General features: G+C 33.5%; 3 protein-coding genes across 4 annotated transcripts in view; all 3 read right to left on the bottom strand.

The window, feature by feature from the left end:
• The window catches only part of mapk14b (mitogen-activated protein kinase 14b), a 59,366-nt gene extending 51,139 nt beyond the window's left edge, over positions 1-8,227 (bottom strand). For both annotated transcript variants that reach the window (XM_073825430.1, XM_073825431.1), the window contains exon 1: positions 7,748-8,227. In XM_073825430.1, the coding sequence (XP_073681531.1) occupies positions 7,748-7,866 (119 nt within the window). In that variant the 5' untranslated portion in view covers positions 7,867-8,227. The remainder of the gene's footprint in view (positions 1-7,747) is intronic.
• Positions 1-20,079, bottom strand: part of acap3b (ArfGAP with coiled-coil, ankyrin repeat and PH domains 3b) — a 235,515-nt gene that overhangs the window by 26,746 nt on the left and 188,690 nt on the right. The gene's annotated exons all lie outside the window — the stretch shown is intronic.
• tmem167b (transmembrane protein 167B) lies at positions 10,862-15,930 on the bottom strand. Its single transcript, XM_073825432.1, has 3 exons — positions 15,809-15,930; positions 12,074-12,205; positions 10,862-11,997 (listed from the first exon to the last, which is right to left on the bottom strand). Exons 1-3 carry the CDS (start codon positions 15,816-15,818, stop codon positions 11,915-11,917), a joined length of 225 nt encoding a protein of 74 aa, XP_073681533.1. The 5' UTR covers positions 15,819-15,930; the 3' UTR covers positions 10,862-11,914.

Genomic DNA, 20,079 nt, shown 5'->3' on the forward strand with positions numbered 1-20,079 from the left:
ATGTACCGTTTGTTCAATTTGTGGGGGAAAAAAGCAGAAAGTTGAGTTTATGGCAAAACCGTTTACAGTGCTTGCATATCGTCTTTTATTGCATATGATAATTCATACTCAGTAGAACTCAACTTCAAATGCACCTGCAGAGTATTTTTCCAGTCATATATTTTATCATTGAGGATTTCTTGTAAACCCCTAATATATACAGCAGTCATATACAGTGAAAGTATTCATACCCCTTTTTTTTGTACGTTTTATGTTGCAGCCTTATGTCAAACTGCTTTAAATTGCTTTTTTTCCACAACAATCTACATCTCATACTCAATAACAAAGCACAAAACAGGTTTGGAACAACTTTGCAAATTTATTAGAAATAAAAAACTGAAAAGATCCCGTTGCATAAGTATTCATATTTCTGGGACACTCGAAACTTAGCTCAGGAGCATTCATATTGCTTCTAGATGTTATACACTTGGAGTGGAGTTAAACTGTGGCAAATTCATTTGAATGAGTCTGATTTAGAAAGGCACACACCTCTCAGAAAAGGTCTAACAGCTGAAAATGCATATCAGAGCAAAAACCAAGTCCTGAGGTCAAGATAACTGCCTGTAGAGCTCAGTGACAGACTTGCGTTAAGGCGATGATCTAGGGAAGAGTTCAGAAAAAAATCTGCTGCATTGAAGGTTGACATTTGTCAGACTTGCAAATCTGGTTTTTGCTTTGTCATTATTATGGTGTATGGAGTGTAAACTGATGTGGGGAAAAGTTTAACAAAATGCTGCAACAAAACGTGAAAAAAAATGAAGGGGTATGAATACTTTTGCAAGGCACTGTAGATTTTAAATGCCTCCAACAACGAAAACAAAAACAACTACAGTGCATCTGAGATGTGCATTCATGATGCAAGGAAACATGACAAAGTGCATTACTCGAAACCATTCTTGTTACTTTCGTTAAACTGTGAAAACTATTTTGTAAGAACATGGAATGTGCTTTTAACACAATGGCAAGGGAGTTGTGGCTTCAGTTTGACCTCGCCTAGATCACGAAGAACTTGTGCCAGAGCAAGAAAAACAAATCCCAGCAAAACAGGGCTGAAGTAGGCCAAAGGGTTTCCAGTGAAGAGCAGCATGAGTCAGTCAATCGCTGCCTTCCCTCTGCCCTACACCAGATCACAAATGGATTAACTGAGAAAAACTGCCAATGTGTTGCTTTCCCTCTGCCGTTTTTATCAGACATCATGTTCTGTGCACTTGGATGATAAACACGACTCCAAAAATAATGAATGTGATCCAGCCACTTCATGAGAAAACCCCAAACTTCCAGAACGCTGCAGTCAGAGCCTTCCGGCAGAATCCACATCTATTCTTTCAAACAACAAGACCTGAACAATGTGGGAGTGTGCAAACACTCACAGCCTGGAAATTCATGAAGTTTCTGTGCATCTCACAGACTAGAAATCCCACTGCTGCTCCAACAAAACACACCTCTAACAATCCAAACGCATTTAAACAACAGCATTATGGTTATAACCTATGTGCCCTCAGATTTGACTGGCCATGTAGCATGCAATTTAGTACAGAATTTAACACAGTCAGGTTCTGGAAGTAAAATCCTATTTATTTTCTCCATAGAGGAACAGGTTTTCACCATTAACTCACAAATCTACAGAGCTCCACTCTTAAAAATAAAGGTGCTTTGCAATGCCATAGAAGAACCATTTTTGCTTCCACAAAGAACCATTCAGTCAAAGGTTTTTTAACCTCACCTTTTCATAATCTGAAGAACCTTCTTTCACCAAAAAGAACCTTTTGTGAAACAGAAAGGTTCTTCAGATGTTAAAGGTTCTTTATGGAACCATTTAGACCAAAAAGGTTCTTCTATGGCATCGTGAAGCACCTTTATTTTTAAGAGTGTACGAGGCTCTTCACCTGTGGTATATGCTTCTTTTGAAGCTATCAGCTTGCATTATTGAGCTTGCTTTTTAAATAATCAAGTTTAACAGTGGAATTCCAGGTAAAAAAAAAAAACACATTACCCAAGATTCCGCAAAGAAATCCCCACCAATCAGAAAATCAAAACAAGGAGAAAAAAATCTTAAAAGAACTCTTAACACTCTTATAGAAACCCTGCGCTTTCAACTTATGTAAATATGTGTAAAAAAAAAAACATCTTCATAAATCAATAATTTAACTCTTTCCCTGCCATTGACAGAATTTTCACAGTAATATGGAAGGGAGGCATTATTACACATCATCTGAAAAGAGTATTAAACATCTAGTTTAAAACACAACGAAGAAATAGCAAAAACTAGTGATCACATATAAGCAGATGCATATGTAAAATGACACAATCATTGAACAATAAACGGCATATACATCAAATCAACATAACGTTATGGAATAAAATATGACCCTGGACCACAAAACCAGTCAAAAGTGTCTTTTTGTAATTGATTGACTGATTTATCATCTAAAAAAAAGTTGAATACATAAGCTTTCCATTGGTGTATGGTTTGTTAGGATAGGACGATATTTGGTCGAGATACAACTATTTGAAAATCTGGAATCTGAGGGTGCAAAAAAATCTAAATACTGAGAAAATCGCCTTTAAAGTTGTCCAAATGAAGTTCTTAGCCATGCATATTACTAATCAAAAATTAAGTTTTCATATTTTTATGGTAACACATTTACAAAATATCTTCATGGAACATGATCTTTACTTAATTTCCTAATGTTTTTTAGCAAAAAATCTACAATTTTGACCCATATAATATATTTTTGTGCTACTTAAGACTGGTTTTGTAGTCCAGGGCCACAAATGTCAACGTAGAAAGTGGTTTAGTTCATAGTTCATCTTTGGGGCTGTTGATAAAAGCATTTATGTTTTGGTCATCCTTCTCAATGCAAAACCCGAGATTTTCTCAGGTTTTTGTTCAAAATGTTGCTTTTTATAAAACTTACACTTTAAGAAAGGATTGTATTAAAAAAAAAAAAAAAAAAAAAAAAAAAACATTTTGCTTTCTTTTATAAGCTTATTGCATGTTCAGATATTCATACAACAAAATAATATGGGAACCATGACATTTTTGCAAAAGTGATCAAAATGCTGACAGTGACTGGCAACGAAAAAAAAGTCAGGGAAAGAGTTAGTTTGATTATTTCATTACATTTCTTTTCTTCAGTGAAGCCCTCATGTCCTCGTCTTTTCGTCCCATTTTCAAACACTCCTAAATCTAAGTTCGTAATAATGTTGTGATTGACCTCATCGCTGGTTGGTTTGCTTAATTGCTTATAATTGCGTAATGAAGACTTAACAGGTGACACTGCAAGAAAAACACTGTTTTTTCATGCACCTGTCAAGTTTGAGATCTTGGCCTTTTTGACATGTTTTTTCGGACTAGTGGAAAGAAAACACCCAAAAGAAACTGTTAAGTGTTTCTTTTATCTATTTGTGTCAATAGATTTCAATTACAATGCATACTTTTAAAGGCTGTTTTCTCGAAATTAGTTTTTCTTCTACACTGAGCCATAAATCTCCACTTCAGGAGCACTTACACACACCACACTTTACATTTTGATTCCTTTCTATATCCTTGAAGGTTTTTACTGAGGGATTTGTTCATATATAATTTGCTTAATTTTATACAACATTTTATTCCTCAAAATATTGTAAAAAAATATATTGTTTTCTACCTGTTTTGAGTTATTTCTGAATTATGGAATGATACAAGATACCCAAAATTTCCTTTGTAAAAACACAATCGATTCTTTTTTTTTTTGTACTTGAAATGTATGCAAATTAGCGCATATTGCATTAAATAATGCCTCATTTGCATGTTTAATCCTAGCATTTTAGAAAACTTGTAATACAAAAAATGCAGTTGTCAATGTAATCAACCATCTGCGTAAGTAAGTAACTATTAGTTATTTTTTGTACCCTATTCACCTGCAGCATCTCGCCTTAAAAACGTGATCTTTACTTAATTTCCTAATGTTTTTTGGCAAAAAATCTACAATTTTGACCCATATAATATATTTTTGTGCTACTTAAGACTGGTTTTGTAGTCCAGGGCCACAAATGTCAACGTAGAAAGTGGTTTAGTTCATAGTTCATCTGTTTCGAGTTTTTTCTGAATTATGGAATGATACAATAAGATACCCAAAATTTCCTTTGTAAAAACACAATCGATTCTTTTTTTTTTCGTACTTGAAATGTATGCAAATTAGCGCATATTGCATTAAATAATGCCTCATTTGCATGTTTAATCCTAGCATTTTAGAAAACTTGTAATACAAAAAATGCAGTTGTCAATGTAATCAACCATCTGCGTAAGTAAGTAACTATTAGTTATTTTTTGTACCCTATTCACCTGCAGCATCTCGCCTTAAAAACGTGATCTTTACTTAATTTCCTAATGTTTTTTGGCAAAAAATCTACAATTTTGACCCATATAATATATTTTTGTGCTACTTAAGACTGGTTTTGTAGTCCAGGGCCACAAATGTCAACGTAGAAAGTGGTTTAGTTCATAGTTCATCTGTTTCGAGTTTTTTCTGAATTATGGAATGATACAATAAGATACCCAAAATTTCCTTTGTAAAAACACAATCGATTCTTTTTTTTTTCGTACTTGAAATGTATGCAAATTAGCGCATATTGCATTAAATAATGCCTCATTTGCATGTTTAATCCTAGCATTTTAGAAAACTTGTAATACAAAAAATGCAGTTGTCAATGTAATCAACCATCTGCGTAAGTAAGTAACTATTAGTTATTTTTTGTACCCTATTCACCTGCAGCGTCTCGCCTTAAAAATGGAAAAAAAGAATGGGAATATAATATATAACCGCTCTGATGTCATTCTGCATGTCTTTGACAGCAATCCAGGCCAAAGTATGTCAGCTGAGTCGACTGAAGCAGATTTTTGGAAAGCGTCTACATTTTCTCCCGTACTAAGATCACATGGAGTGGGCTGAAAATGAAACAAAAGGAGTGGACTGCAGAGCAGAACAGAAGTTGAGCAAAACTGCCGTTACATATAGATTCAAGCACTTGGTTATATAGTGTTTTTATAATCACTAATCAGCATGACAGACAGAGGGCTTCCTGTATGCCTAGAAACGCGTGGCAGGGGTGTTGCAGCTTCATGCGGGAGCAGAAATGATTGACGCTGAACACACTCTTGAAACTAACTGCTTGATTTACCAGACTGAAGCGTCCTGGGAACACACACAATGGAGTTCTATTTATATCGCTGACAGAGGACACCGCTAGGACAGGATCCGCCCACATTATTAGGGACTGTCCAGGAAAACCAAAGAGACCTTGATGTCAGCAGCATGCTGGCTTTTCCTTCCCGAAAGCCTCCAGCCACATGGCAAACTATTTTGCTTTTATTTACCTTGCATTCGCCTGCAGAGGTGTGGGTCGCCATTTGATGTCTAATGTCAAATCTGGGTCTTGAAGGAAAACCACTAGACTCTTTGATGTAATATTTAGCATGGGTTTCTAGCAGGACTCCTCACAGGCGTGAGTAACTGAGCGCAGCGGTGAGGAGAACACCTAATCCTGGAATCATGAGTCACAGCAGACACTGACTTCATTCTGTCCTCATGCTCCACCAATGAGGCCTTCACTTCACATCCATCTGCCCAATGCACTCAAACTTTACTCACTATTGTTTTTCTCATGAAGTCAAAATTAAACCTATTATTGACAAAAAATATTTTTTTTACATTTATTGAATTGTTTTATAAATATTTTATCATTTGTTATTATTAACCTATCCCTAGTTTGCAGAAAAAAGACAAAAAAGTAGTTTTTTAGGGTTCAAAATTAGGGATTGCTGATATAAAATTATTTATATTATTATATGTATTTTATTCATTTATATTACTTATTAAATGTATTGCTTTTTTTACACAATAACAACCAATTATTACTTTATTTATATTATTATTTGATTATTTGATTACTTTATTATAATTTATTTTTATGACAGATCATTTTATGTATTATTTTCATTTATATTAGATGTTTGATTACTAATTATAATTATTTTATTGCACATAGATAGCATCAATTGTTGACTTTTTTTTTTAAATGATCAATAATTTATATCCACGACTGCATTTTGATTTTCATTTACATTATTGTATTGTTTTTTTTAGAAAATAATAACCTATTTTATTACTTTTCATTATTAATTCGTTAATTTATACTATTAAAAATAATATGTTTTATATACTATTAAAATAACATGCATTTTACTAATTTATACTACTTACTTAAAATAATGATATTTTATTATAGTTTATTTTTATGCATGATTGTCACTTTATATTAGATGTTCAGTTGACATTTTTATTTTTTTATTGCCTTTTTACACAATAACAGCCCATTATTACTTTATTCATATTAACATTTGTAAATGATTAACTTATAATACTTATTATAATTATTATTTTTATTAGAGATTAATTTCATGTATGATTTTCACTTATATTAGATGTTTGATTGCTGAGGTTTAATCATGTTTATAATTCATTTATATTATTTATTTAAAATTCTCAATTCAATATTTATTTAAAATTCCTAATATCTCATTTATTTTCTTTAATTATTGGATTGTTTTTTACAGAATAATCATCACAACAATAAAACCTATCATGCATTATGAATATTTTATGAATATTTGTTATTATTAACCCACGGCTAGCTCGCAGAAAATCGGGCAAAATGCACATAAGATGCCCAAAAAAGCTCCACTTGCATATGAAGTATATTATTATATGCATTTGACTAATTTACACTACTTATTTAAAATAATGATATTTTTTACGGTTTATTTCTATGGATGATTGTTATACAATGAGTATTGCCTTTTTACACAATAACAACCCATTATTACTTAATTCATATTAATATTTGTAAATGATTCACTTATAATACTTATTAAAATTATTTTTATTATACATTAATTTCTTGTATGGCTTTAATTTATTTAATTTATATTAGATGTACAGAGGTTTAATCATGTTTACATTTAATTTATTTTATTTGCAGATAGATTTGCTACATTATTTTATTGCTTTTGAGACAATAATAACCAATTTTATTACTTTATTATTTTTATTATTATATGCATATTATTCTTTTATATTATCTAAATTATATTTCTATAACAGCTCATTTATTGACTTTATTTATTTATTTATTTATTTTACAGGACGATTATCACAACAATAAAACCTAACATGCATTATGAATATTTTATTATTATTTGTTATTATTAACCCATGGCTAGCTCGCAGAAAATCTGGCATCACAAAACGCACATAAGATGGTAAAAATGCTCCACTCGCGTATGAAGCCTAAAAATACAATCTAGTAGGCAGTTCACTATATTCTGACAGGCTTTCATTTCCTCCTCATTTGACTCATGCAAAGTCAACTCAAAAACGTTTTCTAGTACGCATGGCACTTTTAAAACACTGGCATTCGCAACAACATCCTCAAAACATATTTAGCATTGATTTGACAGTGACTTCTGCAAAGCAAAAACATCCAAAGTAAGAGCCACCGGTGCAAGACCTTTCTTTTGCAAAGAGTATGTCTGACTCAACTTGCAATGCTCTACAAACAGAGCTGGAAAACACAGACAGAGAGTGTGGATCAAACGCGAGAGGCCCGAGCGACAGGATCTTGTTATGCAAGCGCTTTACGCACGACGTCCAGTTTCGATATTTACCAGACGGATCCATAAGCTCCAGAACCCACGGGCGACAAACTCTGGTACCGCTCCGGAACCTCCCATATGGTCTTATTGAGCTCCTGTCGATAGAAAGTCGGTCTCTCCTTCTGGGACATTCCTGTAGAGGAGTGGAAACTTCTGTGCCTCTCTCTTGATCTCAGTGCTTGATATAAACAGAAAACAAAACAACAAAAAACTAACTCAACAAAAGCGCAAGCTCCGCGTTCACGATCCTCTCCGCGTGCATCGGAGGACACCAGTCAAATGCACATGAGCGAGCGCTGAAGATCGTGCACGAACTCTGATCCTTGAGGAGTCGCTGGGTGGCAAAGCGTGAGATTTCTTCTGCGGATTTCTTTTCTCTTTTCTTTTTTTTTCCTGTTACAGGTTCTCCTCTGACGAACGCGCTTGACGTCACTGCACAAGGGCAACTCTCGGGACTTCGCCCCAAGCCTCGCGAGAACGAGAACTTTTGTTTATTATGATTATTGAATATTAATATAAGCAGCACCAAAACGGAAACAAACATTCGCGATATGTATACACATGGGTGTTCACATTATGTGAGCGGTAAAATAATATCAAAATGATGTGTTAGCATTTTCTCTAAGCCTGAGGCTTTTGGTGTAAAAAGGCTTTTACATTTGCCAAAAATAGAACTTTTATATATATATATATATATATATATATATATATATATATATAAATAATTCACACACACACACACACACACACATATATATATATATATATATATAATTCACACACACACACACACACACACACACACACACACACATATATATATATATATATATATATAAAACAAGCAAGCCCTGCCCAGATTTAACAGTAACGCAAAAGTAACGTAACGCATTACTTTCCATAAAAAGTAACGTATAATTTTTTTTTAAGCGAGTAACTCAATATTGTTTTGGTATACGAAACACTGCAATCAGTCTGTAGTCTGTTTTTTTTTCTTTTGGATATTCAAATATATAATAACAATTCTTAAAATATTCAGATACTAGGTTAAAAAACACCAATATGTATATAATATGTATTGTTTTTATATTTTTTTCAGAATAAAACAAAACAAAACATTTTTGTGTCTTTAATACAATACATTTATTGGTAATAACAGTATAATAGTAGAATGCTAAACCTGGAACCGCATACTAATATACTAATCTTACTCAGTGTTGGTGGTAATGCATTACAAGTAACGCAAGTTACATAATAATATTACTTTTTCCAAGTAACTAGTAAAGTATCACATTGCTTTTTAATTGGCAAGTTACTTTCCCCCCCATTTATTGATTAAGTAAGATGTTACTTTAGTTCTAGAATAAATGTGAACATGCATTAATTCATTTCACTCACTAAAAAACAGATACGGTGTTCTTCACAATAAATAAAAACCGTTCAATTCAATGCAAACCTGCAATAATTAAATATGTTAAATAATACAAATATCCTTTATGTATTTAATCCCATTTTATTAACCAATGTCTTTGCTGCCGACCTTCGATGATCCAATTCATCCAAACTAATAAGCAAAAATTACTCAAGATAATCTAACATTTGTTTTCTTTTTTTTTATTGCTGAAGAGTTGACATTTTTTCTTCTGCGGTCTACTGTACAGACGTCAATTTACTTTTCACTAAGCCTGAGGCTTTTGGTGTAAAAAGGCTTTTACATTTGACAAAAATATTAAAAAAAAAAACAAGCAAGCCCTGCCTAGATTTAAAAAGTAACGCAAAAGTAACGTAACACATTACTTTCCATAAAAAGTAACTAACGTTATTCGTTTGTTTTTTAGCGAGTAACTCAATATTGGAATGCATTAGTTTTAAAAGTAACTTTCCCCAACACTGCTCTTACTACTTACTATTAATACTTCAGCGTTAGTAAAATGGAAGGCTGTGATTGGTTCATCTTAAAAAGCGCTGAGGAAAGTAACAGGTACCACATGGCGCTGTGTACAGTAGATTTTTACAGCCACTGAAATCAAAGTGCACAGTGAACAGTTAACATTACAAAATTATTTTTAATAAATTTAAACTCAACATGACTGATTTAAATGTGCTTAAATATTTGGTAAATAACGTACCAGTCCAGAGTCCAGACTATGGAAAGCCCAAAGGTGTGGGCTTGAAATCCAGTCTCTCTGCTACACATACAAAAAACTAAAGGATTCAATTTAAAAGGACAGCAACAGAGCAATCTCCATTCAAGAACACACCTCGAACTTTACAGTTTCTACATCTCACCAGGCAAGTGAACAGAGAAACGAGTTTTTATCTTCGAGTCAATTGAATCGATTCGTTAAATGATTCATTGCTTCAGAGCTCAAAACACTGCACGCTGAGGACATCTGCTGGTCAAACAACGAAAGCCTTGAAACAACCATATTGCGCAGTAACAAAATGCTTCGGAGAATATATTTATATTATATTCATCCATGGTTTCATAGACAAGCCTTAGGCCTAGTCCTAGACTAAAAGTCTGAGCTGGTTCAACTGAAAGAAACTTGATTTTAAAATGACAGATTTGTTGTTTTGTCTCGAGATGCACACCAGTAATCTTTTTATCTAAGGCATATTTACAAAAACTATTTAAATATTCTTACTGAACTATGGCCTAATCCTGGTTTAACCTAAAACCTGTCTGTTACACCGGCTTTAATCTTGCTTTTTTGTCTTAAATATGCAGCTAATAATACAATATTTGAGTTTTACTTGCATTTATGGCCTATATCTTCTGATACAGTGCCTTGCAAAAGTATTCACACCCCTTCATTTTTGTCACATTTTGTTTTGTTGCAGCATGATGTTAAACTGCTTTAAATTAGTTTTTCCCCACATCAATCTACACTCCATACACCATAATAATGACAAAGCAAAAACCAGATCTGCAAATGTTACAAATGTATTAAAAAATAAACACTGAAATAAGTAGATTGCACAAGTATTCATACCCTTAACTCAGTTACATTGTTTTGATTTTAGCACAACTTTGATGAATAGTTTTGATCCACTTCAAATATTGACTACAGCATGTAGTATATACATAGACATAGAGAGAAAAACCGTTTTCCCACACATTAGTATTTTGTTGCATAGGGTTTTATATCAAATATTTATTATGTTTCACATGTTTACAAATATGAACACCCAACAGCTATCATTTCGTATAGAAGATATTTAGAGCACGGCTGTGTACATTTACAGGCTGAATGTGACGTTTTACTAAAAGAGGACAGTTCAATCGTGCACTTCTGTAGGACATATGAACGCTTAAATACAAAAAACATCTTGGCATGTACATGTTTGTGCGGTGGAATAGACAAAACCGCAATAACACAAGAAAAGGGACTTTATACATTTAGCATCTTGGGGCTGCATTACACAAACCTCCTTTCGTAATTCTCAACTTAAGAGTGAAAATACCATGGTTAATAAATCCTCATATGAATATATTTAGGACTGAACATGTAGTGTATTTCCCCAGTGGGATTTTTTTTAATCCACATATAATTCGAAAGCTTGTAAATTCAGAGAAGTGATGACAAATCACATGCTGGAGATCAAGAGCGTTTGCGTTTACATGTATTATAAAATCAGAGCACATATGTGGTGTCCAAAAGTAATTGTTTTGATCTAGTAGCATTACTAAACTAAATCACAACATATTGTTTGAATAAAGTCAATGGAAAACTTATTGATTCTAAACATTTGGGGTCATTTGAATAATGATATTGCAAGCCATTCTTGACACCAAAACCTAAAATCATGAAGCTCTTAATAAATGACATTTATTTAAAACTTATATTCACAAGATAACATTGTTTTTCTGCTTTACTGAACCCCCCTAAGCCCTCAGCAAAAATGTGCATGTTTGAGAGAACGACGCAAGAAAAAGATGTGAAGTTTGAATCCATACGTAGGTGCTTCATTTTACTGTTTAACCCTGATCTAAGAGCAAATTCACCCGAAATCTAATCTTAAGTTAAACATTTACAAAAATGGAAAGCAGGTCTGAAATGAGTGCTAAACCGCAGGCTTTCTGTGCGTCTTCTCCAGGTGCCGGCCGTACCTGCCAGCGCTGCGTTTGTATTGGCCTTCCACAGTCCAGAGTCCACAGAGACCCATTCATCCAGGTCATTTCAGAAAGATCAGGTAAAACCCCATACACATGCAGGACGCCGCCACCGCGATGTGGAGCCGTGTGCCTATTACTGCGGCTGCAGAGAACAGAGAAGCATGTGAAACCTCACTGCAACATCATTGCCTTCAACACAGATCCAACTGACGACTCACCTTTGTAAAAGACTCCCCAAACACCTTTCTTCTCAGACAAGAGCCAGCTGTTCAGACGAGGGACCTTCTTCAGATACGCACACGTGCAAATGAACAGAAGCCCAAATACAAGAATGCCGTCGAACGAGTACACTGTGAACAAAGAGCACAGCGTTAACCCTCTGATACAAGCAGTTTAAAAAGTGTTAAAAATGTTTTTAACCCTCTGGGCCTCCTCATTTAGGGGTCACAGTTGGCTCCCTCGCGGTCAAAAGTGACCGAAGCCTTAAAAAGTAACTTTTTTTTTTCTTCAGGAAAATCAATTAAACACATGTTCGTTCAATAATATTTTGTGATTATTATTTAGAATTTTGAGCATTTTTTTACGAATCTATGCAATATTTATACAGTTTTAATGAACAATTTTTCCCACTGGAATTATATTTTATATTATTTTTTTTAATTTAATTATGTATTTATTATTTTTCAATAAATACAACATTTCACATTAAAATAGAGTAAAAGCATTTAAAATCCATTTTTTAAAGTGAAAATTGCACCATCTAGTGGCATAAAAAAATAAAAACTTGTGTAATGTCATGTAACCTCCTGTATCTCCCTATATACATATATACAGGGGCTTTGGGATTCCTATTGTTGTTGTTTTTTTACTGTTTCTTCATTTTAATAGGCTTTGCATTTAGAAATATATTCAGACATTTTAAAAGATTACTTTTGGCAAGGTTTAGATATTTTTTGATTGGGTAAATATCAGGTTTTACATTTTTCTGCTTATTTCTGTGTGTCTGTGTGTGTGTGTGTGTGTGCGTGTGTGTGTCAGTTCTGTACTTTTGTTATTTTAGAGTGTCAGTCCTTGCTTGCTGAACACTTCTTTTCAGCACAGTGGCTGATTTGTAGCTTGTACTACCAAAAGATTCTCTGAATTATCGCATTTTTTCATATTTCCCATTCATTTCCTATGTCGGTCATTTTTGACCGCGAAGGAGCCAAGTGTGACTATTTTTTTTGACCTTTTAACATATCCGAATCATGTCACTGATTTTTTTGTGTACTCACATAGATAATGCAACAAAAGTCACCAAGTGTCATCTCATTCTGATGAAGCTACGATTTGTAAAAATTCAAAACATAACATTTTTCGGTCAAAAATGACCGAAGAGGCCCAGAGGGATAATTGAGTTTTACTTTAACTAAAACTTTTTTTAAATTATTTTAAATTATTAGGGATGCACCGAATGTTCGGCAACCAAAATTATTTGGCCGAAAATAGCACAAAACCCCCCCCCAAATAAACAAAAGGCCAAATAAATTATACCGAACAACGTGACACGATCAAATAGAGGTGCTCACTAATGCAGCAAATATGACGTCAGCGTGGAAGCATTTAAAACTGTCCGAGAAAAGCAAAAAATCATTGCAAGCACCGACAGCAAGAGACTGTTTGAATGTTGATTTTGAATGTTTATGAAAGAAGTCTCTTAGGCTCACCATAACTGCATTTATTTGCTCAAAAATACAGCACAATTAATTAATTAAACTACTTTCTGCAATTAAATCTGAATTTTCAGCATCATTACTTCAGTCTTCAGTGTCACATGATCCTTCAAGAATCATTCTAATATGATTTTCTGCTCAACATTTTTCATTATTATTAATATAATAATTGCTGTGTTTTAATCAAATAACACAGTCTTGGTGAGCACAAGTGGCTTCTTTTAAAATCTCAATTATTCATTTTGTGTATGTGTGTGTAATACAATAAAAATATAAGATATTCAATTTTGTTATTCAATCTAAATATCTTCATGGAACATATTATTTACTTAACATCCTAATGATTTTTAGCATAAAACAAAAATCATGTTGACCCATTAGACTGGTTTAGAGCTCCAGGGTCACATATTTGTATTAATATACACTCAAATAAAAATATTTGTGCCTACATTTAGGAATCAGCATTGCATTAAGAATTTCCATACATTCAGATTAGTTATAACTTGAACTAATAAATATTTTAAAAATGTGATAAACTAAATGTAAATGCACAATAAACAGGTTTATATATTTATCACCAATAAATCCAATTTTGTAACATCTCAACCACTGCTTGTTCCACAACTAGTCATCATATAACAACGACCATATGTTTAACTGATTCAATTTGTTTTCTCGATGAACAAATTTATGCTGATCCTAGGCAATGCCAAAATAATGCAAGCCCCCATCCAAGCTGACAGAGATGGAGAGGTGAAAAGGTGAGGCAAAGAATGGCAGATAATTGCCAAATGCAGATGTGCAAAGCTTGTCACATCAGACCCAAAAAGACTTGAGGCTGTAAAGGTGCTTCAACTATGGACTGAGTTAAGGGTATGAATACTTATGCAATCTACTTATTTAAGTGATTTATTTTTAATAAATGTGTAAAATTTGCAAATCTGGTTTTTGCTTTGTCATTATTATGGTGTATGGAGTGTAGATTGATGTGGGGAAAAACTAATTTAAAGCAGTTTAACATAATGCTGCAACAAAACGAAATGTGAAAAAAATGAAGGGGTATGAATACTTTTGCAAGGCACTGTATGCCATAATTTATCTACTTTTTTTTTTTTGTACAGAAATCTTACCTGTTTCATTTATGTATGACTGACAGACATGTTTGTTAATGTTAAAACTGTGCCATCCAAGCAAATGGAAATTGTATATGCAATTCAAATCCATTTTAGAAATAAATTTCAAGATTCAAACCAACCAGCTATGTGTGCTCAAACTATTTAAAGGAACACTTCACTTTTTTTGGAAATAGGCTCATTCTCCAACTCCGCCCGAGTTTTTAAGTTGAGTTTTACTGTTTTGAAATCCATTCAGCCGTTCTCCTGTTCTGGCGATATCACGTTTAGCATAGCTTAGCATAGATCATTGAATCCTATTAGACCAGTAGCATCGCGTTCAAAAATGACCAACGAGTTTCAATATTTTCAAATCGCATCTTAACATTTTCCGCCGGTATTAGTACATGATATAACTGCAAAAGAGTCAAGTTTTAAATAGGAAAAATATTGAAACTCGTTGGTCATTTTTGAACGCGATGCTATTGGTCTAATAGGATTCAATGATCTATGCTAAGCTATGCTAAAAGTGATATCGCCAGAACAGGAGAACGGCTGAATGGATTTCAAAACAGTAAAACTCAACTTAAAAACTCGGGCGGAGTTGGAGAATGAGCCTATTTCCAAAAAAAATGGAGTGTTCCTTTAATATAATATGGAAAGTTGATGATTTGTCAATTATAGTTGGTGACATTCTTTGTCTAAGTAAAAGGGGGCCGACATGACGGATCATATTTGAACTGCATAATGTGTTTGTATAGACATTTGACAGTAATTTAGATCTAAATGCAATAGCTACTTCCAGAGGATCTTTAATGTTTACACAGTGATCAGTGTTAATGTGTCTGACTGAATCTGTCAGTCTGTTTTACACTGTTGCATTGTTTACGCTGAACGATCATATTTATAAAAGCATTTTGATTTAGATGGCATTATGATATCATGCTCGTGTTTTAACAGTAGCTTGCAGTGATATTGAGATAAAGTTAAACCAGCTGCGGCCCCATAATGAGCCACGTCCACAAACACACACACAACTGACTGACAGCATTCATCTGTATCTCACCACAGAGTCCTCCAGTACATATCTCCTGAGTTCACCTCATAAAACAAGTGTTTATTAACATACCGTTTGTCATTTTCGCAGCTTTCAAATCCCGTGTTGAGAAGAAGCGCAAGTTGCCAATGGTATTTTATTTACTCTCTTCATCAGTTCCGCATAGACAGCACAGGCTTCCGGAACGTTTCCGCTACCGCGGGAAATGACCGTACAAAATAAAAGCCTTCGTTTCTTTACAGGTAAAACTGCCTGAGGTACAAACAGTAGTGTTTTTATACTAGGTAGGTTTCAGAGAAATCAAAATATTTGTATTTTACCAAAGACAGCAGTGAAGTATTTTGACTTTACTCAAGTAAATTTTTCTTTGTCATCATTTTTTAAACTACACTACATTTCATAAATAAAAGTTGCTGTTTGTTTAATGGGAGACACTAAAGGCAAAACATTTTTTTCATGCACCTGTCAAGTTTGAGATTTTGGGCTTTTTGGTGTTTCATAAAGTGTTTTTTTTTTTCAGACTAGTGGAAGGAAAACACCCAAAAGACACTGTTAAGTGTTTCTTTTATAGCACTTTATCTATTTGTGTCAATAGATTTCGATTACAATCCATATTTGTAAAGGCCGTTTTTTCAAAATGAGTTTTTTCTCCTACACTGAGCCATAAATCTCCACTTCAGTAGCACTTACACACACCACACTTTACATTTGTATTCCTGTCTATATTCTGAAGGTTTTTACAGAGGGATTTGTTCATATATACTTTGCTTTATTTTATTCCCCAAAAAGTGGTAAGAAAAATACACTGTTTTCTGTCAGTTCTAAGTTTTTTTCTGAATTATGGAGTGACAAAATGAGATACTCAAATCACCTCTTTAAAAAACATTTGACTCAAATATGTCCAAAAAAAAATTAAACAAGAATTTTGAAACTGACTTCATCCAGTGTTTAGATTTTTTACTAGAAATGTATGCAAATAAGCACATATTTCATTAAATAATGGCTCATTTGCATAAGTAAACCTAGCATTTTAAATACTTGTAATTCAGAAAATGTTTGCAATTTTTAGCCTATTCACCTGCAGTGTCTCGCCTTAACCTTTAATACTTAAGAACGTTAAAAATGTTGTACTTTCTTCTACTAAAGTAAATCTTTGAATTACTTTTACTCATTGTAAGATAAGAAAGTAAAAGATTTCTAATGTAACAAAGTATTAAATGATATTTAATATGAAATGTAGTGCAGTAAAAAATACAACATTATGCTTTGGAATGTTGTGAAGTAAAGTTTTGTAAAGAAAAAACACTGATAAAGTACAAACACTTGAAGTATGTTTACAGCAGAGTAAAAATACTTCACTACTGTCCACCTTTGTATTCTACAAAATAATAATTACAATTACACATTTTTTATATATATAAAATTGTAATTTCAATAAATGAATATATGTTACATATGATTAATTAAATAGTTTATATATGTGAGCCAGGACCACAAAACCAGTCATAAGTGTCAATTTTTTAAAATTGAGATTTATACATTATCTGAAAACGGAATAAATAAGCTTTCCATTGATGTATGGATGTGTTAGGATAGGACAATATTTGGCCAAGAGACAACTATTTGAAAATCTGAGGGTGCAAAAACAAAATTCTAAATATTGAGAAAATCACCTTTAAAGTTGTCCAAATTAAGTTATTAGCAATGCATATTACTAATCAAAAATTAAGTTTTGATATATTTACAGTAGAAAATTTACAAAATATCTTCATGGAACATTATCTTTACTTAATATCATAATGATTTTTGGCATAAAAGAAACATTTTGACTCATACAATATATTTTTGGCTATTGCTACAAATATACCCGTGCTACTTAAGTTTTGTGTGTTGTTGTTGTTGTTTTTTTGAGTGATTGTTAGTTCTTTACAAAGTAAAAGTAAAGCTCACAAACTATTCTTTGATTCAACAAAATTAGTTTAAAGAGCTTTTATATTTTTTGTAATTTCTGCTGATGATTTAAACAGGATTTACTGCAGCAACTATTTGAAAATCTGGAATCTGAGGGTGCAAAAAAAAAAAATCCAAATATTGAGAAAATCACCTTTAAATTTGTCCAAATAAAGTTCTTAGCAATGCATATTACTAATCAACAATTAAGTTTTGATATATTTATGGTAAGAAATGTACAAAATATCTTCATGGAATATGATCTTTACTTAATATCCTAATGATTTTTGGCATAAAAGAAACATTTTGACTCATGCGATATATTTTTGGCTATTGCTACAACCAAAAGACTGGTTTTGTGTGTTGTTGTTTTTTAATGAATATATTGTGACTTGAGTGATTGTTAACTCTTTACAAAGTAAAAGTAAAGCTCACAAACTATTCTTTGATGCAACAAAAGAGCTTTTCTCATTTTCGTCATTTCTGTTGCTGATTTGACCAGGATTTACCGCAGCAAACCCACAGATGCGAGGCTTGTTTACTATCCTAAAATGATTTAAAGAGACTTTCATATTAAATCAAAGCCGAATGCAGCTGATATCCGCAGTGACACAGACACGAGTGTTTCCCACCGTCTCTAACAGCATCCTGGCAGGAGCTCTCAATGACAATGTTCTTGGCAGGAGAAAGAGAGCATAAGGTGCACTCAGCTGTCGTCTGACAGACTTGGCAGCCGCTGTGTTGGCATGTTTTATTTGTGTGTGTATGTCCTAATGCCAGTGCCACACTTACAATGAGCTGTTAAGCTGTTAGTGTCTACCTCAACTCAGTCATGGTTTCTTAAAGCATTAGTGGTAGTCTACAATTGTTCTTCTGTTTTCCTAAAACGACATGTGGACCTTAAGAAGAATCTACGAATCTTGTTCCACATGCTAAACAAATTTGATTGACTATAAACACATTTCTGCTTGTATACTAAGAGAATAGGTCTTAGCGGGTTCATTTTTCTAAACAACAAAGTATAGACTAGAATAGTTTATTTTGACATGAATAACATGTCATGTCTTGAAGTACATAATTTGTTAAAACTATTGTATTATTATGGGTCAAGCACTGAAGATGCGAATGCACTTATTGTATTCGTTGGCGTTGGCGTTCTTCTTCTTCTTCCGTTTCTTCTTCTGCTGTTGAGTCTATGGCAGCCCATAGAACCGCTTGTGGGAAAGTTGTGAAATTTGGCACACTGATAGAGGACAGTCCTAACATTAACCATAGCAAGTTTGGAGTCTCTAACTCAAACTCTTTAGCGCCACCACTTGTTCAAAATTTCACTTGTGTATATGCTAATAACCTTTGAACCGTAAGACACAGAATCAAAATTCTTTTTTTCTCAAAGTCTGAACTCCAAAATTGGCTCAGATCATCTTCAGACCATGTTGGCAAAAAGTTATGGAATTCAAGTTGATTAGTCAAACTGTTCTCGAATACCATGCAAACAAATTCTATGAAAAGCATGCAAAATTGGAAGTGAGGCTATATCTCCGCAGCGGTTCTACGTATTGAGACCAAACTTGGTGTGTGTGATAACAAGCATGACCTGAGGCTACCTGCAGTGTTTCGGTGCAGTGCCATCTAGTGGTCAAGAGATATGAAAAAACTACTGAATGGTTTGGCCAAAAATCTTAAAACTCCCTTGTTAGATTCAAAGGGGCATGGCGAGTTGAACGGCACCATGCCCTGACAGTACTCAAAAAAAATGCTAATAACTTCTGATGAAAATTGCTTATTGTAATGAAAGTAATCTCAATATTCCTTGGGTCATGCTGAAAACATTGATACCAATTACGCCAAAATTGGCCAAACCTCCTGTCCGCCATTTTGATTAATGTTGAAAAACTCCTCCTAGACTGTTGGTCCAATTTTCTTTACCAAATTTAACTTGAAATCATCTTCAGACCATGCTGACAAAAAGTTATTTTTCATGTCGAAATATGAAACCGTTTTCGTTATTTTAAGACCACTTTCATTACAATAGGCTAATGCAATCCACAGTTATTAGCATTTTTGGAAATTTCATAATTGATGGTTAATGAATGGTTTATTACTCTTGACCAATAGGTGGCGCTGTTACCAAACTGATGTGGTGTGATCAGTGTGAGGTGACAACGGCACACACAAAATTTGGCGCAAATATGTCAAAGCTTTGCGGAGATACAGCTTCGGATGCACTTTGGCATCTTTCCAGCAAATTCATTGATGCGTTAAACGAAAACTGTTTTGCATTTTGACATGAAATATATACCACACACCAAGTTTGGTCTCAATACGCCAAACCGTTGCGGAGATATAGCCTCACATCCATTTTTGTGTGCTTTTCGTAGAATTTGTTTGCA

This window comes from Garra rufa, chromosome 20 (assembly GCF_049309525.1).
Source record: "Garra rufa chromosome 20, GarRuf1.0, whole genome shotgun sequence".
Lineage (NCBI taxonomy): Eukaryota > Metazoa > Chordata > Actinopteri > Cypriniformes > Cyprinidae > Garra > Garra rufa.